The sequence below is a fragment of the Brassica rapa genome, chromosome A04, assembly GCF_000309985.2.
Source record: "Brassica rapa cultivar Chiifu-401-42 chromosome A04, CAAS_Brap_v3.01, whole genome shotgun sequence".
Lineage (NCBI taxonomy): Eukaryota > Viridiplantae > Streptophyta > Magnoliopsida > Brassicales > Brassicaceae > Brassica > Brassica rapa.
This window is the reverse complement of record NC_024798.2, coordinates 7,522,344-7,549,196: the sequence shown is the minus strand read 5'-3', so window position 1 is coordinate 7,549,196 and position 26,853 is coordinate 7,522,344. Positions and strand designations below refer to the sequence as shown.

The 26,853-nt window shown below is 37.3% G+C and overlaps 2 protein-coding genes across 2 annotated transcripts; one reads left to right on the top strand and one right to left on the bottom strand.

Annotated features, from left to right (window-relative positions):
• Nucleotides 1–1,187: 1,187 nt before the first annotated feature.
• Nucleotides 1,188–9,217, top strand: LOC103849190 (transcriptional regulator STERILE APETALA). The gene is made up of 2 exons (XM_009126004.3): nt 1,188–1,471; nt 4,892–9,217. Exons 1-2 carry the CDS (start codon nt 1,238–1,240, stop codon nt 6,029–6,031), a joined length of 1,374 nt encoding a protein of 457 aa, XP_009124252.2. The 5' UTR covers nt 1,188–1,237; the 3' UTR covers nt 6,032–9,217.
• A 758-nt stretch (nt 9,218–9,975) lies between these two features.
• On the bottom strand, nt 9,976–10,311 carry LOC117133328 (secreted RxLR effector protein 161-like). Its single transcript, XM_033289314.1, has one exon. The coding sequence runs from the start codon at nt 10,309–10,311 to the stop codon at nt 9,976–9,978; it is 336 nt and encodes a 111-aa protein (XP_033145205.1).
• Nucleotides 10,312–26,853: the final 16,542 nt, after the last annotated feature.

Sequence of the window (26,853 nt, the reverse complement as noted above, 5' to 3'; positions counted from 1 at the left end):
TTTTATTACATTAAAGGAACAAAAGATCCAAAAAACATTGAAAATAGATGGAACTGTGAGCTATAACGCATAAATCTTTGGCTTTGATTGGTAACTATGCTGAATGGCGGAATGGAGTGTGAAATGCGATTCCGCAAGTATTTTACCAATCAACAAAATGTTGCGGAATGAAGAAAAAACGCAAAAACGCAAGTTTGCGTTTTCGCTGACAAAAATATAAAAAAAATTTTATTAAGCGAAAAAGTGAGTTTTAGTGGATTACGGTGGAAAAATTTACAAAATTAGTATTTCATATTATTAAATTATATGCTAATACTATATTAAAATTTAAAATACACATCAATAATTTTTTAATGATAAATAGTTATATTGTAAATAAAGTTCTATTATAATTTATATATTATAACATGTCAATCTATTGTTAAAACGTATTGAAAAATAAGCTAGATATTTATAATAAGAACTAAAATATTTTCAATAAATTTTAGTTGTTTTCACATTTGTAATCATTAGTTTAATTATTGCTATTTGTTTTATTGTTATAACAAATTAAAAACCATATAAAATAGTTTAATCAATTTAATATATATTCCACCATACCGCAAATTTTAAATTTTTCCGCGATTTAATTAATTTTTTTCGCAGCTTAACTATTATTTCCGCGATTGCGTGATTAAGCAATGGTTACTAATAGGAAACCATATAAAATAGCCTTTGTCTTGCCACCTGATACAACGCTTTTGTTTTTATTTTGTCTACAAATGTAAAATTTGTATATAAATATATGTAAAATGATTAAAATTAATTCTTGATTAATTACTGATTAAGTGATTAGTCTGTAATTTTTCTTTTTTAATTATTAAGTTCATGCCAACCAATTCACGCGTATCGCAATCTACAAAAATGGAATGTCTCAATAACGAAAAAACGCAAGAAAATGAATTTGTATCAACAAATTTTTTTGTTTGAATCCTGTAGTTTCAAATAAAAGTCGAAATTCGCTAAAATTTCTCAGCAAAATGAATCATTCACTTGGTTTATTTAACTTAATTTTTGTCTCATTTATAATTGAAAATAAAAAATAAAAAATACAGAGAAAAAACATACCTCCACAACCTGGGTCCCCCACCTCGAGAAGTGTCTTTATCTACACTTTTTGTATTTTGTTTCCTCTCTCCCCCACCATTCTTTCTCTGCTGCTCCTTCTCCTTCCATTGTTCCTAAGAAAACCCTTTTCATGTCTTCCTCCTCTTCAGCTTCCGACAACGGTAATTCCAGCGGTGGTCTCAGCTCCGTCGCCGGTAGAAGTGGCGGCGTTTTCGAGGCCCCATCTCCATCTCGCCCTCGCCACAGTGCCAACGACGTCTGGCCAGAACCTTTCCTCGAATCTCTTGCCGTTCAAGTTGCCGTTGACGCTTCCTTCTCTACTAGCCCTGTCGACGCAGCACCTGCTCTTGCCAGCGTTTTCCGGGTCAGTTATTTATAATAGTTTCGTAACGTTCTAGATACGTGTATATTCGTTTTATAGAGTAGATCTTACTCGACGAACATGACACTATCAGAATCGTTTATCATGTATAAGCTAGCAAAATTAGCCACATAGATCTAACAAAGACAAAACGAAGTCAAAATCAGGGGAGGTATACAATCTCGGTCTAGTCAAATGTACTGCTTGTTTCATTTTGTACTTTAGGTGTTGATTCTATAGGCTTAGATTTGTTTTTGAATATATTTCTATGGTATCATTGAATATATCCAGTTTAAAATTTTCCCGATACTATATCACAAAATCATAATGTATTTTTTTTATCAACATCATAAACTCATAATTAAATGATACTAGAAGTTATATCGAGTGGAATTATGAAGAGACAAAAAATAACTGACCTTTGGAAAGGTAACCGCCCTTTCTGTGTTTCTATGATGGGTCCAAGTCCAACTTTTTTGTCTAACAAGACGACATTAACTTGATGTCTCTTTCACATATCATATGGTTTTGGGACTATTTTCTTTTTTCGTTTTAGAAACTTTTTGTCTTCCATTTACCCAATAAGTTTATTTCTTTTATTCTTTGTTCACTCGGAAACTTTTGATACCTTTTAATGTCTATTTCTGGATCCACAACGAACGTACAACCCTTCGGCCCCCAATTTCGTTTTGTATCTTTGAGAAATCGGACATGTAAATTCTAATATTAATACTAGGGCAGAAAATAAGTTTTTTTTTTTACTTGTTGCCTTTAAGATCTTCCTTTCTTGGCATGATGAAATTATAATTTTAATAAGAAAAATTCACTTTTTGACTGAAAAGTCCTTCGGATAATAATTAATTTAAACACTTTCTTGACTCGAAAATATCGACAATTAGGCACAGTCTTTAGTCCAATGGCAGATACATTTAATAGTTCTTTTAATCTATTTATAACGGTATTTATCTTTCGAAAATCTAAAAATCAAATCTTAGAGAGTGACGTCTCAAGATAGACTCGTAAAACTAGAAAATGTCGTAGAACATCTTCAAGCAAAAAAAAATATTTAAGAACATCTAAAAGATAATGGCGAAAAAACCTACAAGTAAGGTCCTGTCTTTTTTGCTTTGCCAATGTTAAGTCATATATTATTATTGCCACATTTAGGTTATTAGATAAATACACAGTCTGCAACAAAAAAAAAAGTATACATGATTTATGTATTCTCTTAGCCGTGTACATGGTCTTCTTTTCTATTAACTATGTCAAAATGAAATTGCAGCTTTTTTGTATATCATATATATATATATATATACATACATATAATGTTTAGTTTTTTTCTCATATCTAGTAACGAGGAATAACATAGGAGTACATATGTGCATTTTTTGCGTCCTGCTTTTGTTAATTTTTTCCTGTCAATATTATGATCCAGTGAGTAATGCATGCAGTGCTTCTGACAACTCATTCGCTTTTTCGTATATCTCTCTATATGTGAATATCTATTAACTCCATGGTATTTTTATAATATATTAAACTTTCAAATTTGCAATTAAATATCTTATTAGAAACTCCAGTGTGGTTACAGCATAACCCTTTTGTCAGAGATTTAAGGGTATAAATAGAGTTTTCATCGTTGGTTTTCACTTTGAAATTGATCATGGATTCATCTTTTCCATCGAAGTGGGTTTATCTTTTGTTTTTTTCCCTAACATTCTCAGTCAAAAGAGACGACAGTATGGGCACTACATATGCCAAAAAGCACATGGAACCCAATGTTATGGGTCTCTTAGAGCACGTGGTGTCTCTAGATTATATTGTGTTCTTTACATTTGAACACTAGGCTCTGGTTGTTAACATTACTTATTCTCGTAATTATTGAAATTTTACTTCTTCCAAAACAAATATTGATTCTTTAGAATGAAAATTGTAATATAAATTATATAAAAAGTTTCATTGTATTTTATATATTATTAAGTCTATCATAAAAATAACAGTTAATAATAATTAAACTAATTATTACCAGAAAAATAAATATCTTAGAAACAAGGTATAATATTTCCTTTCAGTTCTTATATAGATATATCTTTTTTTGTTTACATAGATATATCTTAGATCATGTTTTCACTGAGTTTTCATAGACAGTTTTCTAAGTACTAGAATGAATTTTATTGTATATGGTAAATGTGATCATGCCCTAGATTATTGTATCGTGGTCTTAACTGCTAAATGTTAACCTATAGCTTAGCTTGATGTATTATCGTTTCAAAAATGAGTTTCTAGAGCGGAAGGATGAAGTTAAATACAATGCTTTGCGTTGATGAAGAATAAGATACACGCTAAATTAAGTATACTATATACATATGTAAATGTAGAAAATGTAGATACACGATATATTATGTATAGTATACTATATACATACGTAAATGTGGAGAATGTAGGTCCACGGATTCTCGGAGAGAGAGAATCGTGTGTTACAACACATCAAGTATATAAGTGTAAAATTTATGTATTTATGGGAAGCTCTACTTTTAACAAAACAGGCTTAAAGCTATCCTTTCTTGGAAATGAAAGAGAGAAGGGCATGCTTGTTGGCAAAGTCGTAATCTCATGTTCAGCTTCAATCTGTTACTTCCTCTCGTTTTTTTTTGTTTGACAACTTCTCATTTAATATCTTCATCTGTCCACTAATAAATTTACCTCACAATACAGACAAAAGCACCTAAAAAAACCATAACGTTTTTTTTAGGTGGGGAGGTATTAATATCACATTGATTTGCTTTTTCTTTTGACTTGCGAGTAGGGCTTCTCTCGTTATTCCCTTTACTAGGGCCTCTGTTGCTAAATCTGTAACTTGCAGAGATTGATTAGTCGCATCAAATGAACATATACATTACTAACATTCTCGTAATAAATAATTTTTTAAACAATGAGTTGTATTTTCAATAAGACATATTTACGCAGAGCTTGTGTCTGAGTCTGTCGTTGTCTTTCCATCATCCTCCTAGTCCCTATAGAGTTTTTCATGCTTCGTTGCAGGCCTACTTATTTAATTTGAACTAGAGGCTATATCTTCTTTCTATGTTTAATTTTTCCCTCGTCATTTTTTGTATTTAACCACTCTTCCTAGTCTTTAATTTGACTAAGTTGGAATAGCTTCAATTTACTAATATTTGTTTTTATTTATTAATGTTAAGTTATGTACCAACAAAATTTTATCACAATAATATCCATTCTAAACTTATATATATTCATGTAAATATAGGATTGCAGATTAACTATATAGTTTGCTAGTAATATCAGTTCAGCTCTGCAATTTAGGCGTAATTAATTCACTGTATATAAATACTCTCCCTTATGTGACATTGAATTATGAAGCTGATACTAACGCTCTCTATATTTCACTAATATTTGTCATTATAGGTCTGCACAATGTGGCAGGCTGTTTCTCGTTCCGACCATCTGTGGCAACTCCTATCTCGCCAAGTTTGGGCAAGAACACGTTTAATGCACGACACATGGCGAGATGAGTTCATCTACCGACATCGGACGGCTAGGAACTTCCAGACGCGTTCGTACGTACACGTCACACTCAATTTTGATCCGTCTGACGTGGACGAACCGGATAGTCTCTCTTGCCGCTGTCTCAGACTCTCTGATCTCTATTTAGCTGCGGGTTTCGCCGACGGAACAGTTCGTCTCTTTCTCTTGAACAGCCGTCTCCACGTCAGGACGCTACGTCCGCCTCCACGAGACCGGTTTGGACGATTTTCCCGAGCAGTCTCGGGCATTGTTATCTCAGATTCGAGATTGGTTTTCGCCACGATGGACGGAGACATCCACGTGGCGGAAATTAACGGCGTGGGTAGTCACACGCGCACAGCTTTCGTTGGAGATATTGTTAACGACGGCGCGTTAGTGGATTTCACGGGCTGTGGACGCTACTGGGTCGGACTTTTTGCTGGTGTTCCGGGTCGGGCTTTTCACATTTGGGATTGTATCAACGAAGAAACAACATTCGTTGGTGGTTCGCTCACCGATCCAGAAGCTGTTATGGGATGGCACACGTTAACGGAGCTAACGATGTCTCTTGGCCGGCTTCGAATCTCCGGTGGAGAAACAGCAGTGGCGTGTACAGGATGGAGAATCATGGTGATCGATCTGAGAAACCAAGGAGTGATCATCGGGGAGGACGAGGAGCAACGGAGAGGACTTATAGTGACGGGTTTTGATGCTAACGATCAGGCGTACGTTAGAATGGATAGTAGGGGTAACGCTATTGTGCGCAGAGTGAGGACGCAAGAAACTGTTTGTGAATTCCGTGTGAGTAGAGCGGCGCAGAGAAGAGTGATGGGCTGTGTTAATAGACTGCACGCCTTAATGTGCGCAGGAGGTGTGATGCGCGTGTGGGACGTACAGAGAGGAGGAGAATATCTTTACAGTTTTAGAGAGAGAGTAGGAGAAGTTGATGCTATCGTTGCCAACGATAGACATGTGGCCGTTGCTTCATCTTCATCAACGGCTGTGAGTACTATACATCTGTGGGATTTCGGTGCACTGTAGAGTTCCAGATTATAACGTGTGGTTGATTAATTAAAAGGAGAAAAGGAACCATTTTCTCTGAAAAAGCGAAGCCCTAAACCTAGGTGTATATGTAGGGTTTCTGAATTATAATTTAATTTGGAAAGTGACGGATTGGAGATGGTGACATGAGGGTGAGATTCACAAGGGAGATTGAATATCTTCTACAGAGTTTGACCAAAAGTATGTTACTGTTTTTGTCTAAAACCAAACAAAATGGACTTTTTCTTATCGCTTTTTCTGACGTTTAGGGTTCTCATATCAATTCTGACGCTGTACGAGATGTTATTCATTTTCCATTTCTGTTTTTATTTTTGTGGTTCTGTATAATTATTTGAAAGTGTTAAAACTTTATCTAGAAAAATATTTCACACGCGGTGTAGACAGAAGCAAGACCAAAACTGTAGAAGGGTTTAAAAGTGAATCATGAGATCAAGTGGAGTTTTGGCTGTTTATTAAATGCTAAGAGCATCTCCTAACACTACTGTAAAATTGAGTTGATTATGTAGTTGTGAATAAATAAAAAAAATATAATTGCATATATAGAGTAATGATTTTTTGTTTGTTCACAATGGTATAATTCACAACGGTATAATTCACGTTATTTTACCATAAATTTTGTAGTAGAGTTGGAAATGCTCTAAGAATAACAACTATTATTATTAAACTTTTTTATAAGAATTTTGATTTTGATTATTATTTTTATCATTATTAGTGTCAATTTCTAAGTTGCCTTCTTCCAGATCACATAAATTGGATTACATGGAATATGAAATATAAGAGAGTTGATGATGCAACTGTTCAGTTCTTATTGTTAGAATTTGTCCATTTGTATCTGTGCCCAAGTAAAATGTTCAAAATGACTGTCAAGCTAATATAGCCATAAAATTTTATGAACTTTTATACACAGATATTGCAATCTACTTACTATATATACAAGTAATTTAAAGATTTTTCTTTCAATCTCAGATACGCAGTAAAACCATTTAGTTAATTAATCTCTGTGTATTTATACTCTTAACTCAATTGTTTTGTAGAATTATGATACAGACAACAAATTTTTATCTTATATGAGTGTCTTTTTTTTTTCTTTTTTTTTGAACGCCATCTTATATGAGTGTCTATAACAAGAGATTTTTATAATCAATTTTGGATACGTCATAAGGTAGTTATCTCATTTTTCATTTTATTTAATCTGCCTTTTACAAAATTCATAATAGAATGTTTGACATTTGAAAGTGAGGGCTGAAATTAAGTATTTTCCAATGTTTTTATGGGCTAACAATGTTTTTGATATTGGATCCAAAATTATAAAGTCACTAGGACAATTCTCTTAAAACACGCTAAAATAGTTTTTTAACCGATATAATACATAAGAAAAAATGACATAAATACATTTTATTAACTAGATAAAAAATTTTATATCCAAATTTTATATATATATATATATATTATAATAATTATTTATAATTATTTAAATAAATAATAAATATAAAAATAACTTTTATTATTAATTTGGATTAATACGTTTTTGAATTAGAACTTTTTATATTTTTCAGTTATTTTTCAAAATTTTATCTTGAAATCCAAAATTATTTTTAAAAATATTTTAAAAAAATTTGTTAAAAATTTATTTAAAAAGAAAAAATATAAAACACACTATCCAAAGTCCTATCCCTAAAATCTAAACCATTACTTTAGATTATTTAATCCTAACAGTATAAATATCTATTTATCTATATAATGAAACATGTGGGTCATTTTGACTTTTGTATGCTATATCTATGATAAAACTTTTTTAGTGTCATCTTAAAAAAAATCTCAAGTCACTGTTATATTTAGAGTTTTAATTTGTCATATTAGTATTTATAGAATTGATTCATAAAATACGACATAGTTAAAGTCAATTCTATAAATTTTGAATCAAGTAAAACAAAAAATATGAAATTTGGTTTTCGTATGAAATGTGGGCATATTGGAAAGCTATGTTCATCCTGAGGATATACCTCTCATAAGGAGTTTGGCCATAAGCTCAACTCACCGTCGTGATACGTTCTGCTGGAACTTTACAAGGAATGGCCAATACACGGTCAAATCGGGATATTGGGTGGCTCAGAATTTATTAAAGTCGACGGAGGAAGAGGAAGTTCTGTAGCCAAGTATCACAAAGCTCCAAGCTTTTGCGTGGAAATTGAAGGCTCCTACGAAGATATGTCATCTTATATGGCAGTTGTTAACTGGTCATGTGGCAGTTACGAGGAACTTAATTAGACGTAATATGAGGTGTGACAATTATTGCCCAAGATGTGGAGAAGTGGAAGAGACCGTCACACATGCCATCTTTGAATGCCCACCAGCCCTTCAAGTGTGGTCTTTATCAGCAACTCCGACATGCCCAAATATTTTCCCGGTTTCGAGCGTCTACACGAATATGGATTACCTATTTTGGAGAAAGAATGGTATCATTGAGCCAGAACAAGATAGGGATCCTTATCCCTGGATAATATGGTACATTTGGAAGGCCAGGAATGAAAAACTCTTTAGGGGAATAGACAGAGATCCTTTGGACCTACTTAGACATGCAGAGAGTGAATGTCAAGCCTGGTTTGATGCTAATGAAGTGGTACAAACGGTGGCACTAGATAACATAAATGAGGAACCTCAAGTCGTAAGCTTGAGGAATATCTGCTTGTTAGATGGATCTTGGACGTCTTCTGCCGTCTTTAGTGGATGCGGATGGGCATGGATGGATAGTTCTGGGAACACTCAGCTTATGGGGACAAGGAACTTCCCACGACGCGAATCAGCCTTACACTCGGAAGTAGAAGCACTGCGGTGGGCGATGGAGAATATGCTGCAACATTCGACCTGCCAGAGCTTTGGGACAGACTGTAAGGACTTAATTGCAATGGTGAAGGATCCTCAGGCGTGGCCAAGCTTTTCGACGGAATTGGAGAGGATAGAGACGCTACAAATATGCTTCCCGGAATTCAACATCATTCACGTTCCACGGGCGCACAATCAGATTGCAGATTTCTTGGCTAAGACCGCTAGATCTTTTCATAGGGAGTTACATTTTATTGGTTGTTCTATTCCGGTTTGGTTACCCAGACCACCTCAAGTTTGAGTAATAGAACGACCTTTTGACGTCAAAAAAAAAAAAAAAAAAGAAAACGAAATTCAACTCAAAGCAAGAAAGAAACGCTGAATACGAGAAAATGCTAGATAAATGAAAAATCTCATAGATTCAAAAAAAAAAACATTTGACCCTTATCTTTACCTTCATTCACCATCAATTGAAGCCTAAGATTTTGAAATACATGTCATAAGATGAGGTGGAATCTCAAATCTCTAAATCTCTAGAAACACAATAATTATAAAAAAATAATTTTTTCTTTATTAGTTTTATTAAACTACTCAAAACAAAAACTCTCGATACTTTTCTTAGATCATATTCATTCTTATGAAACACTTCTCGATACGATCTCTATTTATATGAAATACAATTTTTTTTTAACATGTTGGATATGAAAAACACAAACATAATCTAATAGAAAACTTCATTTTCCTATTCTAGATTTCTTTATTGTGTTTATCTTTTAACTTATTAAACATCTAATAATATGTTAAGTTTCCACAAACTTGAAATTATCCAACATTCACTTCCTTAATTCCAACTTGAACTAGGAAAATCAATTTATTGAACTCTAATTAAGCTCCTCATTTGCTTGAACTTAATCCTTGTTAATGCCTTGGTAAGGATGTCAGCCTTCTGCTCAACACCCGGCACATGCTCCCCTTCGATTTGCTCATTCTCCACACACTCACGAATGAAATGATATCTTGAGAGTAAGTGCTTACTCCTTCCATGGAAAACTGGATTCTTAGTTAGAGGTTGATTTGTTGTCTATCATAAGCTTGACCTTCTAACTTTCTTCACTTAGTATCTCACATAACAACTCCTTGATCCATATAGCTTGCTTCGTTGTTTCTATTGCTGCCATGAACTCTGCCTTGCATGATGACACTACAACCGCCTGCTGCTTCTGCGACATCCAAGTAACCAGTGATGACCCGTAATAGAATGCATGTGCTGACGTGCTCCTCCCATCATCGACATCAATGTTGTGATTGTTGTCACTATAACCAACGACGCTCCTTGACACATCTATCTTGAAGAACAGACCGAAGTTTGTTGTTCCTCCCACATACCGCAGTATGTGCTTGATGGCGTGTCCGTGAGAGTCTCTCGGATTGTGCATTTATCTGCTAAGAACGCCAACTGCGTAACACAAGTTGGGTCTTGTATGAAGTAGATACCTCAAACATCCTATGATTCTTCTGAACTCTGTAGCATCTATCTTTAGTTCATCTTCAGCTTTTGAAATCTTCAAGTTCGCTTCCATTGGAACTTGAGTCGCATTACACGCTTCCATCTTTGTGTCACACATTATTTCTTGAGCATACTTTTTTTTGTTTTATCCTGATTCCGTATGCTCCTTTATTCACTTCTATGCCAGTGTAGTACATTAGCTTACCATGATCTGACATCTCGAACTTCTTAGACATCTCTTCTTTGAATTGTTTAATCATCTTAAGCAAAGTTCCCGTCACAAATAGATCATAAACGTATATGGCTAATAGCAAGAAGTCTCTTCTTTCATTCTTGCGGTACACTGATGGTTCTTTCATGCACTTCTTAAATCTCATCTCCTTCATACCCTGATCGAGTTTTACATTCTAAGTTCTTGGTGTGTGGCGTCACACATACAACGCCGGGTGTAATACATAAACTCGATCCTCTTCTCCTTTCTTTTCAAAACCCTCGGGTTGAGTTACATACACTAACGCCTTTAGATTTATATTCAAAAAAGCGGTCTTCACGTCCATGTGATGTATCTACCAACCGTTTGTTTCTGCGAGAGCTATTACATAAGCTTTGAGGAGACCAACACAATGCCATATTGGTTATAAGTCAATCTTAATATATGATGGCTAATGTCCACCACAAAAAAACATGGCTTGTTTTCTAATCCACATAGGAGTTGTTCTTCCCAGAAATGTCAATGTTACGGTTGCAGCGATAAAAAAAACAATGAACCATTCAGTTTGTGGATCCGTGTCCTGCCGGGTTTAAGTGGGGTATCAATTTCCAGCCTCCAAATTCTTTCCCCGGTGCTGATCTTGCTAAAGTTCCCGGTTACAATATATACAAAATATCACAACATATTTATAGTTAAATAAATCATTTGCAAATAACTAATATTCTCACAATATTCTCTTAAAAGTATCGTAGGATCCTAATATGTATAAATAACAACTCACCGGCCGATGCATCGACACCTACAAACAAATAAGAGCATTAACTCGACCGTCCATCGTTAATTGACATGAACAGATGCAGCTATGGGCCATCCACACCTACTTTCTCAGCCGTGGGCCCCAGCCCGTTCCAATAGTCGGTCCGTTAATTTTTCTTCGGTATGAAAAGTCTTGTTTACTGACCCTGCAAACACCACCCGACCTTTCTCCGTGTTTTGGCCTCACTCGCACGGTATCGCGAATCACTTCCTGATAGGTCACCCATCCTTCCACTACTTCAGCCCAAGCACACTTAACTTCAAAGTTCTAAACAGATGTGTGACGAAAAAGGAAGTCAACTTTGGTGACATAGGTAGCCAAATCAATTCTCTTAAGCCTTTCCATATATCACAATTCGGGATGTTACAATTCACCCCCTCTCAAAGAACACAATGTCCTCGTTACGCCCACGACAGGTCTCAAGACGCCTTTCGGGTCAGAACCGAGATGGCTAACCAGCTCTGATACCACTTGTAATGCCCCGACCGCCCACATCTACTGTGCCACACACGTCCGCTCTCTCGGCCCGTGGGCCCCATCTTATTCCTACGATCGGTCCGTTAATTTTTCTAAGGCCCGAAAGTCTTGTTTACTGACCTTGCAATCACCGCCCGACCTTTCCGCGTATTTTGGCCTCACTCGCACGGTATCGTGAATCAATTCCCGATAGGTCACCCATCCTTTCACTACTCCAGCCCAAACACACTTAACTCTGGAGTTCTAAACATATATGTGACAAAAAAGGTAAGTCAACTTTGGTGACATAGGTAGCCAAATCAATTCTCTTAAACTTTTCCATATATCACAATTCGGGATGTTACAATTCATCCCCTCTCAAAGAACGCAACATCCTCGTTGTGCCCCACGACATGTCTCAAGACGCCTTTCAGGTCAGAACCGAGATGGTTAACCAGCTCTGATACCACTTGTAATGCCCTGACCGCCCATGGCGAATGGGCCATCCACGTCCGCTCTCTCGGCCCGTGGGCCCCATCTCGTTCCAGCGGTCGGTCCATTAATTTTTCTAAGGCCCAAAAGTCTTGTTTACTGACCCTGCAATCACCACCCGACTTTTCCCCTTATTTTGGCCTCACTCGCACGGTATCGCGAATCACTTTCCGATAGGTCACCCATCCTTTCACTAATACTACAGCCCAAACACGCTTAATTTTGGAGTTCGAAACGAATGTATGACAGAAAAAGTAACTCAACTTTGGTGATATAGGTAGTCAAATCAATTCTCTTAAACTTCGGGATGTTACAATTACATTCCTGAAAAATATGAAACCCTTTAAAACTAGGTGGCGTATTCTGGTTTTTTTCTCGGCGTATTAAAGTTAAGTTATTTTGTAACCATTTCCAAATTCAACTATCTCAAAATCACCACTTTTTCTAGAGAAAGAATAGGAATATTGAGCTACATCCAAGAATTTTCATCCTCTTTTCTCACCTTTTTGTGAAGAACCCAGTCTTGTTGGCATATGTCTTATATCTAGTAGCTATCTTCGGTATAACATCTCTTCTAATCAACTCAAGCGTCTGAATAAAGGGCTTCTTCCTCTCTAATTTCAAAGTTATATTGAAAGACTCAGTGAAGTTATATGTATCATAAATTATAAAATAAATTAGTATAAAATAGATAATCCAATTAAAATAACAATAAAGATCATATCTTTTTACCAATTAGAACGTGTGCTTTAAGATTTTCATTTCCAATATCTTCATAACTCGTGAAAGTTAGGAAGTTATTATCGGAACGGAGATCCAAGCGTGTTATTAAAGTTTTAATTATGATAGACATATTGTATACTTGGTTTGTTGGTCGATATTGGCCATAATTTGGGATATTTAGAAATTTTCTATCTTACGCCGTTCTTCAGTAGATTGATTGCATTGGACACAAAGCATATGATTTTTCATGCAAGAGGCATGGATTTAACACCCTACACTTATATCAGAAAATTTAATTAGTAGGATAAAAATACTGAAAGAGTGCTTACAGTTTCATCGACTAGAATCAACTCTAGAGAAGCTCCGTTCCGATAATAACTTCCTAACTTTCGCGAGTTATGAAGATATCGGAAATGGAAATCTTAAAGCACACGTTCTAATTGGTAAAAAGAGATGATCTTTATTGTTATTTTAATTGGATTATCTATTTTATACTAATTTATTTTATAATTTATGATACATATAACTTCACTGAGTCTTTCAACATAACTTTGAAATTAGAGAGGAAGAAGTGTTTTATTCAGATGCTTGAGTTGATTAGAAGGGATGTTATACAGAAGATAGCTACTAGATATAAGACATCTGCCAACAAGACTGGACTCTTCACAAAAAGGCAATAAAAGAGGTTGAAAATTCTTGGATGTAGCTCAATAATGCTATTCTTTCTCTAGAACAAGTGGTGATTTTGAGATAGTTGAATTTGGAAATGGTTACAAAGTGAGCTTGCGTTCTCGACGCTGTGCTTGTAGGAAATGGGACTGGTTTGAAATTCGATGTCGCCATGCCGTATATGCTATCTGTGAGAATGGTATGGAGGTTGATGATTAAATTTCAGCATGTTATCTGACATCAAAGTGGAAAGGTTTGTATATGGATGGGTTACGTCCAAAATCTGGAAAGTTTCTGGTGCAGAACGTATTGAAACACCTCCTTACTGAAGACCTCATGGAAGACCAAAAGGTAAAGAAGGGATTAACGGAGTGCATGAATCTCCCAAGAGAAACCAGATGAAAGTAGGTCATTAAGGAAGAATATGTCATTGTGGTCTATGTGGTGGTGAAGGCTACAACTCTAGGAAATGCCCTCGACTCCTCATGAAGTACATTTTCATAGCATAGTTATGTTTTTTTTTTGTTGTCTTTGTTGTCATTGATAAACTTGATTTGGGTGCAGCCTGAAGAGAACATACCCAAGTGTAGGAGTTTCAACATGAAAGGACATTCTCAGGAACAAGAAGCACATGATGTCTCCTCAACTGCTCCACCTACAATACAAACTTGATGGGTCTCGTCTATTAGGATGTCTTTTTGGATGTATGAAAGTTGATATTTCTCAGCTATATCCTGTTGGTCTTCGGATATGTTTTTTTTTTTCTGGAAATTTCTGTGACATAATACTTTTAATGTATGACTAATCACTAATATCTATGACAAATCGACTATTTTGGAAGTTAATCCAATGAGATAAAACTACAGTTTGAATAAAATATAAGTGTGATCGAATTTTTTGAATGATGAAGTCAAACATATTTTACATATTCTGCTGACCAAACACATATGATGTTCAAATCATTACAAAGCTACGAATAGGACAACATTCACATGCTAAGCATTACAATAATATTTTCTTCATAGCTAAAGAAAATTATTAATGATGTCTTCATCTGCCTCTTTTTTTTTGACTAAATCACTGCAAAGTTCCAAAATTATCTTCTTCAATTGATCAATAGTCATGTTCTTCTCGTGAATCTCATCTATAGCTTCAATCAAATCTTTCTTTGCCATCCGTACGTATGCATCATCCTCATCAAACCATTAAATGAATTTACATTTACCTCCTCACTAGCACAACAAAAAAATTAACAACATATGAAGGGACTACAAATCAATAAATAGAGAAATCACAATTTTTGTACCTTGTATCGCTCACACTCGTAGAACCTTTGACTCGGATTTTTATCATTCAATGTTGATATATCTTAGCCTCCAACCCATAAAAACAAAGCACATTTCCTTCACTCCCCTTGCTCTTTTGGATACTCCACCCAATTTTCTCTTTCTCTTTCTCTTTCTCTCTCTCTCTTTCTAACTCTCTCTCTCTCTCTCTCTCTCTCTCTCTCTCTCTCTCTCTCTCAATCCACATTATCCAATATCATAGCTTAGCAACCAAATTCATCTAGTCAACAACTTACCAAATCTTATCTGACATTCTCCTCGGCCAACCTCATTTCTCAATAGTATAAAAGTGTAGGCTTTACCTTGGCAGTATCGATCACATGATGCAAAGATTCTCAGACAAGTATTCTGGAGTTGCAAGTAAAAGTTAGTTCATATTTTCTCTCTCTCTCTCTCTAATTTCTCTCTTGAGTCAAAGTCTGCTTTTATTACACGACAGTGACCAAGATTGGACAGGCTTCCATGAATCAAGACTTAATGGTGGTTGCCACCAAGCCCTGTTCACTTCTGTTTGACCTTTATCCAAGAATTCTTTGTGAAGCGAGCCTTGAAGATTGCCGCCTCCAAGTCTCGTTCGAATTCTTGTTATTGGAATCTTTATGAATCAAGGTTTAATGGTTTTAGCCACCAAGTCCTGTTCAGATTCCTCCTAACTAAATCCTAAGTCCTATTTAAATAATAAATTTCAGATTTTTTATTTATTTATCTATTTATTTATTTATTTTTTTGTTTATAAAACAGTAACTACTCTAGGGTCGAAATAGAGAGAGAAAAAGTGATAAATGAATCTAAACAAGGCGTTACCTTCCAGACTTGTCTGAAGAATCCGATCCCGTGTATACCAAGCCCCAAGACAAGCAATTACGTCAGGTTTAGTGTTAGAGGTCAGCTATGGTTCCTTCAAACAATGAAGGCAAATGTGTATAGTTGACAGGGATCCACTTTAGCATCTTTAGTACTATCTGCAATCAGTAAATCTAAAATGGTGTTAAAGAGTGGTTAAACATTCAAGTATAAATCAATAAGAAGATCATAGTCCCTTTCTCATATCTAAGTATAACTTTATTAAAATCCTTTTAATAAGAATCAGAATAAATAATGTCAGTAAACCTCCCCCAGGCTTAAATTACACTGTCCCAGTGTAACACAGTCGGAGTTATGGTGGAAATAAATCATAAGTACTCAATGTAACAAGTTAGGAAGATAAACCTGACCAGAGTGGAAATCGATCGATGTGCATCAGTATGCATCGATCGTTGCAGGTGTCATCATGTCGATCGATGTCGACGTCTCGTCCACGGTTGATATGGTGATCATCATCCTACTTGGGTCTTGCAATAAATCTGAAAGAATAAAAACGAAAGTAAATACCAGTAACTAAGAAAACCAATTAGAATTACCTAATAGTGGGTTGCCTCCACTCAACGCTTAAATTTTAAGTCTTTAGCTCGACTTCCTGACAAAACTAGTTATCAGGGGGTTCTAGAAGAATTGGCTGATTTGCTGGCGGTTTGGCCCAATAATGTTTCACTCGTTTACCGTTCACTGTAAACTCATCTCCTTTATTAGAGTTATGGCTCCGGAGGGTTTTACGTCTGTTACTGTGAATGGTCCAGACCAACGAGATTTAAGCTTTCTGGGAAATAACGTTAGCCGAGAATTATAAAGAAGGACTTGATCATCTGGTTCAAAGTGTCGGGATAAGATCTTCTTATCGTGATACGCTTTCGTCCTTTCTTTATATAGTTTCGAATTCTCATAGGCTAAATGTCTCATTTCATCAAGCTCGTTAAGCTGGATGAGTCTCCTTTCAGCAGCTGGCTTTATGTTAAAGTTCAGAAGTTTAGTGGCCCAGGCTGCTTTGTGCTCTAGTTCGACTGGTAAATGACAGGATTTGCCATAAAGGAGGTGGAATGGTGTTGTTCCCAACGGTGTCTTATAGGCAGTCCTGTAGGTCTAAAGTGCATTATCTAGTTTCCTAGACTAATCCTTTCTGGAAATTCCTACAGTTTTCTATAAAATTTCTTTGATTTGCCGATTAGAGACTTCTACATGTCCACTGGTTTGTGGGTGGTAGGGTGTAGCTACTATATGCTGAACATTGTTCTTTTTAAGCAATCCATCAAAGACTTTATTGATGAAATGGGTTCCACCGTCACTAATGACTATTCTAGGAACTCCAAATCACGGAAAGATTATGCTCTTGAAAAGCTTAATAACTACAGATGCGTCATTGGTTGGGGAAGCTACTGCTTCAACCCATTTGGATACATAGTCTACAACGACTAGTATATACTTGTTTCTGTATGAGGATGGGAAAGGACCCATGAAATCTATCCCCCAGTAATCAAAGCCTTTTACTTCCAGAATGAATTTCTGTTCCATTTCGTGTCTTTTGCTGATTTTTCGTCGTCTTTGGCATCTGTCACATTGTGTTATAAATACATGGACATCGCGAAAAATTGTCGGCCACCAAAATCCTGCTTGAAGGATTTTCGAAACCGTTTTGTAGGTGGCAAAATGTCCTGCATAGTCAGATCCATGACATTGGTATATAATGTCCGGAATTTCAGCTTCGGATACGCATCGTCTGTATATTTCATCAGAGCAATGCATGTAGAGGTATGGTTCATCCCAATGATATCTTCTAACTTCTCTGTAGAATTTCTTCCTCATATATCCCTTGAGTTCTTCAGGCTCGACTTTGGCTGCCAAATAGTTGACTATATCGGCATACCAGGGTCGATCTTTCAAGTTCCTACCAATTGCGTGCACCTCTCGTTGCGATTTTTCATCAGGTGCGGGATTTATTTTATCACCAGCAACGTTAACCTTTATGTCGATATTTATTTTTATAGACGAGGTGCCGTGATTGCGGTTACTAGGGAATCGAGGCTTTGCGATACTGTTGTTATCGATCGATGTGTTCTCTGTCGCATCAATCGATGTCTCATCAGAAGTGAGATATATTTGACCTACGAAGGATGTGTCTATTTGTGGAACGTTCTCCATTGGGAAGAAATCGTCTATAGGGACATTATCCTCTATTCTGATCCGAGAAAGATGGTCAGCGAGTCCATTATCTACTCCTCGTTTATCCTTAATTTCAATATCAAACTCTTGGAGTAGTAAAATCCAGCGTATGAGTCGAGGTTTTGCATCTTTCTTTTGCATCAAATATTTAATGGCAGCGTGGTAAGTGTGCACTATCACACGTGTGCCAATTAGATATTGACGGAATTTTTCAAATGCATAAACTACTGCGAGTAGTTCTTTTTCTGTTGTTGCGTAATTCTGTTGCGCTTCATCAAGCGTACGACTGACGTAGTAGATGGCATGCAGCTTTTTATCTTTTCTTTGGCCTAAAACTGCTCCGATCGCAAAATCACTCGCATCACACATGATCTCGAAAGGGAGATTCCAGTTGGGGGCTTGAACGACGGGGGCAGTTATAAGGGATTTCTTTAAGTCCTCGAAAGCTTTCATGTATTCTGGGGTAAAGTCGAACATTACTTCCTTGCACGAGGTTATTTAAAGGTCTAGCAATTTTGCTAAAGTCTTGTATAAATCTTCTATAAAATCCGGCGTGTCCGAGAAAACTTCGCACATCTTTTACATTTTTGGGTGCTGGCAGACCGGTCATCACCTCGATTTTAGCTCTATCTACCTCTATACCAGCGGCGGAAACCTTATGTCCTAATATGATACCATCGTTACCATAAAATGACATTTTTCCCAATTTAGGACAAAGTTCTTTTCTTCGCATATTTCCAATATCCTGCATAAATTATTGAGGCAACTCTTAAAGTTTGATCCGTAGACTGAAAAGTCATCCATAAAGACTTCCATAAAGTTCTCGATCATGTCTGTAAAGATTGACATCATGCAACGTTGGAAAGTGGCGGGAGCATTACAAAGACCAAATAGCATTCTACGATACGCAAATGTTCCATAGGAACATGTAAAAGTTGTCTTCTCTTAATCATCAGGATGTATGGGAATTTGGAAAAATCCGGAATATCCATCAAGGAAACAATAATACTGGTGATTGGCTAATCGCTCCAGCATTTGATCAATAAAGGGCAGGAGAAAGTGATCTTTCCTAGTAGCAGCATTTAATTTCCTATAGTCGATACACATCCGATGTCCAGTGACGGTACGAGTCGGGATCAGTTCATCGTTTTCGTTCTTCACTACTGTAATACTTCCCTTTTTGGGTACAACATGTACGGGATTTACCTATTTACTATCCGAAATAGGGTAGATAACTCCAGCATCTAGGAGTTTAATAATTTCCTTTTTGACTACTTCCTTTAGATTCAGATTTAATCTCCTTTGCTGCTCTATCGATGTCTCCGCTAGTGAGATTGGCGTTGACAATAACAGGGTAGGATTTGTCATAAAGAAATGCGTATTTAAGACCAGTGGGGAGGGGTTTTAATTCAACCTTTGGTGCCTTGTCTTTAGACCAATTAAATAATGACGATGGTTGTCGATCGATGGCTTCTCTGAGATATCGATCGACGATAATGTCTGAGTCATCATCTTCTTCGATGTTTGCAACCTCGATGCTTGCGTCCATCAGTCGCACATAATCATCTGTCCTAATATCTATGCTGAAGATTTCCTTTTCGATATAGGTAAGAGCGTTTTCTAATTGGCCGTCTGAGCACATGTCTATGAAAGATTCCTTTTCCAGCCCAGAAACCTCTTCTACATAGAAGGCATGGTCATCTATAAAGTGTCTCTTGATTAGCTTTTCCATATCAAAGGTCATCGAGATGTACCCGATCTTCAAATTTATTCATCCTTCTTTCACATCAATGATCGCTCCAGCTGTAGCTAGGAATGGTCGACCCAGAATGAGGGGGTCTTTTGGTTTCTGTCTGTATTTTAACACAACAAAATCCGTAGGCACGAAGCAATCATTAATTTTCACGGGAATATCTTCGAGTATCCCTACGGGTACCCTGATAGACCCATCGGCCAGAACTAGGGTAATCAGAGTTGACATAAACTCATTGTATCCCAAGGTTACTGCAACGGAGTAAGGCATGAGATTCACGCTAGAGCTAAGATCACATAGTGATCGAGGAAACCGCGTGTCTTGTATATTGCAATCTAGGACGAAACTACCAGGATCATGCCTCTTAGTTGGAGTTTCTCCTTGAATCATGGCACTTACTTCCTCTGACACCATCATCATGCTTTGTTCTGCAGTTGGATAGTTTGGAGTCATCATATCCTTCATATACTTCTTTATCGAATGTGCAATTTTTATAGCATCACTAAGGGACATCTCCACAGTAATTCTATCCAACGCTTTCTTGCAGATCGCATTTTCTAATGATTTCTTAGTTTGCGTTTTAGGAGGAAAAGGGGGTAGGGTTTTATAGACTCTTTCAATTGTTGGTTCGGCTTTAGTAGAACGTCGATCGATAGGGTTATCTGAATGTTGATCGTTGACAGGCTTCACCGGTCGATCGACGTGGATACCATACTGTCGATCGATTTCAGCCTCTATTTCCGAATCGTCTTCTACTTCTAAATCTATAGTCTTTTCCTTATCTTTTTCAGCGGTAGACTTCCTGTTTTCGCGAGAAGGTTTTGGGTCGGGGTCATCAAGAAGTATAGGCTAAGAATTGCTTTTGCTTGTTTCATCAGCATTGGCAGATTTGCCAATTTCGGTATTGTTCTTCGTGTTTGTTACGAGACGTTTTCTGCTATGCAACATTACGGCACTGACTTGACGTCTCGGGTTTAAATCAGTCCTCCCAGGAAGACGTCATGTTTCTCTTTTAATGGCAGTCGCAATTTCAGCTTCTTGACTTTCTAATTTTCGGATAAGTTCACTCAAAGAATCTGCTTTCTCCATTAACTTTCCGTAAATTATATTTATTTTCCGCAAAAATCTGACTTTTTTTTTACGGTTTCCAGTAAGGGCTTGTCTGATATTGAACTTCTCCTTTCTAGTGCGTGATTTCACAGCAATGTCATAGGATTGGGTGAAGCTATCAATGTTAAACACGAGATAAGGGTCTGAATAGCTCGTTTCTTCTTCTAATTGATTTTTCATATCAGACAAGGCATCATTTTCGATCTGGGCTATATCAGATCGGTGCTGATTTTGAAGAAAAGAATGAAGTGAATTGAGGGAATTTTTGATCTCTACCAAATCTGAATTATCTTCTAAATTTATCGAATTTTCTATTTCTTCATCCATCTTTTAATAGGATTTTCCCGTGGCTACGTTTTCGATAAGGCTTCTAGCATCTTTGGGGCTCCTAGTGACGAAATTTCCTTCACTCGCCGTGTCGATTGTAGTTTTGTAGCTCAAATTAACACCTCCACAGAAGATGTTAAGGAGTTGTGGTTCTGAATAACCATGATGGGGGCATTCAAGTTCATAGCTCCGGAATCTTCCCCATGTGTTTTTAAACGATTCACGTGGATCTTGGCGGAATGTAAAGATTTGTCTCCTTACTTCCCAGTAGCGCTAATCATCGAAACATTTCTTAAGGAAGGTGTTTCTAATCTCTTCCCAACAAGTAAGGGATCCTGTTGCTAAACAGTTTAGCCATCTGAGAGCTTCTCCCTCTAGGGAAAATGAGAATAGTTTTCTACGATTGTATTCATCTGGGATTAATTCTTCCAAAGCTTCGATGTGATCTTGCGGGTGCTCTGAAAGAGATCCACAGAATGGGTTTCGACGAACCATACACTAGTAATCTGCGTTGAACTTAGATTTCTTGGTATCGTCTCCTGGTATTTTAATAGCGGACCTATTGGAATAGGTTCTACCAGGGTTTAGGTAGTCTTGCAAGGGCAATCTTATTTCTTCACCTTAAATCAAGGTGGGATTTATCTCAACAGGAATTTCAGTCCCCAGTTTAGTTTAGCTAGTCTCATTGCTTAATTGACCTATTGGTTCTGTTTGGACTACTTCCACATTAGTAAGCTCGGTAAGAGAAGACTTACCTGCTTCCGGCTGGGCGGTGTCGATCGATGTCGGGAGCTCCGTGTCAGTCGATTCTTCGGTCTCCACATCGCTCGATAGCATAACATCTTCGTCGATCGATGCTCGACCGAGTTCTATGTTCTCCATTCTTAGTGTATGCGTGGACAGGGAAAGAAAGAAAACTTAGCAAGTTTATCGTAACAAGTCTATACTAAATTCTAAATTAAATCTAATGGTAATAAGAAAGAGTCCCCGGCAACGGCGCCAAATTTGATATCACTCAAATTACCCTAAAAGTGAATTACTCTCTCAAATAAGAGGTTCAGATGCAATACTTAGGGATCGAATCCACAAGGACTCTAGGATTACTCAACAGATCTAAGGTATTAGAAATAAAGATAGAATAAGAGGTTTATTTGTTTAAAAGCAGTAAATGATGAGTCGAACAAGGTAATTGTTCGGCGGTTTAAGTTGAAGTTGTTTTAAAGATGGGAAAATAGCTAGACTTAGGCAAATTATCATGAAGGGTTTGACGGTTTTTGAACTCAAACAATGATAAAACCAGATGGGTTTTCTTTACTAGATCTAGGATCTCAACTGTCGTCTTTTGATCACGAATTAGAGTCGATCAATGTGACTTGATGCACATTGTTCGATACACCTTTCAAACAATCGATCGACACAATGATAGTCGCGTCGATCGACGGTTCTTCTAGCAAGCCTTGCGAGAAGGTTTGAAGCTGTTCTCTAATCTTCTAGACCAACTGATACCACTCAAATTACCCTAAGGAATGTTACTCTCACCAAAAGAGGTTCAGATGTAGTACTTAGGGATCGAATCCACAAGGAGCTAGGGAACAATCAAATCTAGTGTTTATTAATTCTAAGAGTTGTAAATGTTTAAATGAAATAGCAATAGTAACAAGCGAAGTAAATAGTAAATGTAACTTGGTTGTAAATGTTTAGATGCAGAACCACTATTCAGGTGTTGGAGATTATACTATAGATGCCTATTTGCTGCATGCATGATATGATAGAGCTCAACCGCTTAACTCAGTGATCAGCTGTCGCATGTTTCACTGGTTAACAAGCTAGATCTCGTGTCTCAACGGTTAGTATGTTGACAACAAAAGAGTGTCGATCGATGGTCCTATAGGGACGTCGACCGATACACCTTTACCTACGTCGACCGATAGTCAGTTGAGGACATCGATCGACGGGTTCTAGCCAGGCCTATGCGCGAGTATGATATGCCCTATTAAGATACTAAATTGCGGTTAGCCCTCTCTAGTAGTCCTAATATGATATATAGATGTCAGGATGGGATAACAAGGGTGCTTGAGTATGCAATCCTATGATCATGTTCTAGTTAGCAAGGCTAAAACAAGCAATGAATACAAATCTATCATGAATATCACAACAAGGCAGATCTATAGTTTGGGCTAATCCCGCAAACCTATGTGAACCCTGGATCTAATAAATGAACTACTCAGACATAGCAAAGCAATTCATGATAATGAAGAAATGAGAATTCATAGTATAGATGAAAAGAAATAAAAACAAGGAGTTCCAATCACAAGTGATCTTCTCTCCAAAACTCTCTCTCTCTCTCTCTCTCTCTCTCTCTCTCTTTCTCTCTCTCAAAGTAAAACTGTAACAAAAAGCTCTCTCTGCCGTCAAAACACTTAGGCAGTATATAATCTACTAGGTTAAAAACTCGTCAGGGCATTTTCGTAATTTAGCTTGGACTTGGGCTTCAAGTATGCTGGATCCAAAATGTCGCATGTCCAATGTCTCGACATCGATCAATGGTACTTGTGTGCATCGATCGATATTAATCTTCATTTATCGAGGCAACTCATGGTGTCGATCGACAGCACTGGATGTGCATCAATCGATTGTTCTTCCTCTCGTCAACCTCTACATGGTAAGCTCGGATGAAATGTCTTTTAAGCTCCAAAATGCTCCAAAGTCATAGTTTTACTCTGAAATGCAGTACCTGAACCTGAAAACATACCTAGAAGAGTGGAAAACATAGATATATATATATAGTAAAACACCTATATACCTTAGATGAAAACGTGTCAAATCCAAGGTATATCACCAACTCTCGTTGTTATCTAGTCAGTTAGATCACGCTGGCTATTTCAGGTATTGAGGGTAACAGTTAGTTATCTCAATTAATCCCAAGATCTAAAATGAGGGTGATCAATCCTAATTTTAGCACTAAGCTCAACAAGCATGAAAGAACAATCAAAACACCATTATAACAGTCTTATTATCAACACATACTTTCAACCTTTATGAGAAACCTAAATATAACAATTGGATTTACTCAGACATATTCATGAGAGACAAAGTTATGATGGTTTGAATAAAACTCAAATGAAATATTGAATAGAGCATGTAAGAGTAATAGAAATGAAGGAGTTCAAGATCTTCTCTATTATGCAGTCTCAGATCTATCTCTCCAATCCTAAGCTCTTCTAATGGTAGCCAAATTGCTTCTTCTCCAAACAAGGTCTTTAGGCAAGCCTGTCTCTAAAATGATACAAACATCTAGTACATATAGCCTCGCCGACGGCTAAGGGCTTAGGTTGCAATTAATAAACTTTTTGGAACTGAAGTCTTCTAATTTCGTGATTAATCCTCAAGTGATCCAATATCGGTCGATGAAGCTGAGAGGCCGTCGATCGATTATAATTGGCACTGGTCGATCGATGTTGCTCTCAAGCGTCGATCGATTCTCTATGCGTAAAAGTACTCCAAAATGTCCCAAAAGCATCATTTCCTTCTATCAAGTATTGAACCTGTAATTGCTTTGAAAAGACTCTAAAACATGATAAATATATCTTAAAACACTTATATACCATAACTATAAATAGGTGAAATCCATGGTATATCAACCCGCCACTTGCCGTTTTTCTTTTTGACTACAACAGGGTTGGCGAGCCAATCCGGATACCTTACTTCGGTTATCGATCCCACTTTGAGTAGCTTTTCGACCTTGTCGTTAACGGCTTTCGTGCGTTCTGGTCCCAACTTTCGTCTCTTCTGTTTTACTGGTTTGAAGGTTGGGTCGATGTTGAGTTTGTGACATGTTACGTTAATGTCGATTCCTGGCATATCTTCTGCGTTCCAGGCGAACGTGCGGATGTTCTTTTTCAAGCAGGACAAAATGTTCGTTTTTAGAGGCTCGCAGAGGTTAGCTCCGATCTAGGCATACCGAGTGAAGGACCTAAGATCGGCTCACTCGAATGGATCAGATTTGATATGAACTCCGGAAGGAGAACTGGTGGATTGAAGGGTCTCATGAAGGTTGCGGAAAGGCCTTCGATATTCCCGACTCCAAATGGTGCTTGATATGACTCACAAGACCACCAAGTGAAGGATCTCTCGTCGTTGCTTGATATGACTCACAAGACCAACGATTTGAGGAAGTATTTACTTGGATATGAATCACCAAGAAACTAAGAACAAGTTCTTAAACGAAGAACAAAGAGTTTAACTCAAACTTTAGAAAAAATCGATTTTCTGATTTATTAAAATGAAAGAGTTTCGTCCTTATAGAGTTTTCTAGATCTAGGAATTAAATAGAAAAGTAGATCTAGATCAAGTCATTACACGGAAATATAGAGAGAAGACTAGTCAAAGTGACCGTTCGGCTTCTGTCCAAATGTATCCGAACCAGCTAAGTCCAAAGCGGTAAGGATCAACACATAGGTGGGACGATCAGCAAGGGCCGCAGGACGTTCTGATCGGACAAGTTGTGTTCCAACAAAGCCCAAGTCTTCTGATAGCTTAAGGATCCTTGCCTTTGATAAATTTCCAAAGGAAATGTCCATGATCGGATCGAACAAAGTAGAGAGATCATCAGCACGGTCGTCGGTCCATGCAGTACGAGCCAATCGAGCCAAAAGATAGAAGTCTCGATCATTTTGTGGAACCTCATGATCCAAGTTAAGTCTGGCATGATCCAAGTCAAGTCTGACATGATCCTTGTCAAGTTTGGCAAGATCCAAGTCAAGTCTGGCATGATCCACGTCAAGTCTTGCATGATCCTTGTCAAGTCTGGCATGATCCAAGTCAAGTCTGGTACGGTGAAAAACATGAACCTTGGTTGAAATGTTCAGAACGTTCTGAACTCCATGCTGATCTGGTTCCATGTAATGATCCGTGGACTGTGGCACATCACCGAGATTACAGGTTTGCAAGTTGGTTCACGCTTCTCGTCCAAAGCCTTTGTTTTTTGTATCTGCCAAAAGATCTTTGTTTCGTCTCCTGCCAAGCTTTCCTTGACAGAAGTTGATTTCTGTTTCTTTTTGGACAGAGCGTATGTGACCAAGCTTTTCCGTTTTAGTTCGGAGGCGAAGCAAACTTGCGATGCCTTAAGGTCTCCATAGATAGTCTCGATTCCGAATAGTGTTCGATACTTAAGACAAAGATGGTAGGTCGATGGAATTGCTTGCATGGAATTCATCCATGAAGTTCCTACGATCGCGTTGTAGGACGCTGGGTGGTCGACAACCAGGAACTCCACGTCCTTTTCCACACTTCCAGCTTTTACGCAGAGGTTAATCAAACCGAGAGTCATGGTCACTTCCCCCGAGAGCCCATGTAGCGGCGACGAAGGTCCAGTGATTTGGGATGGATTGATTTCCATTCTCTTGACGGTGCTCTTGAAGATAATATCAGCCGAACTGCCTGTGTCGACTAATATCCGTGTGACATCGATATTTTGGATGGTAAGTTCAATCACAAGGAGATCATTACGAGGTTTGGCTTGTTTTTCCATTGCC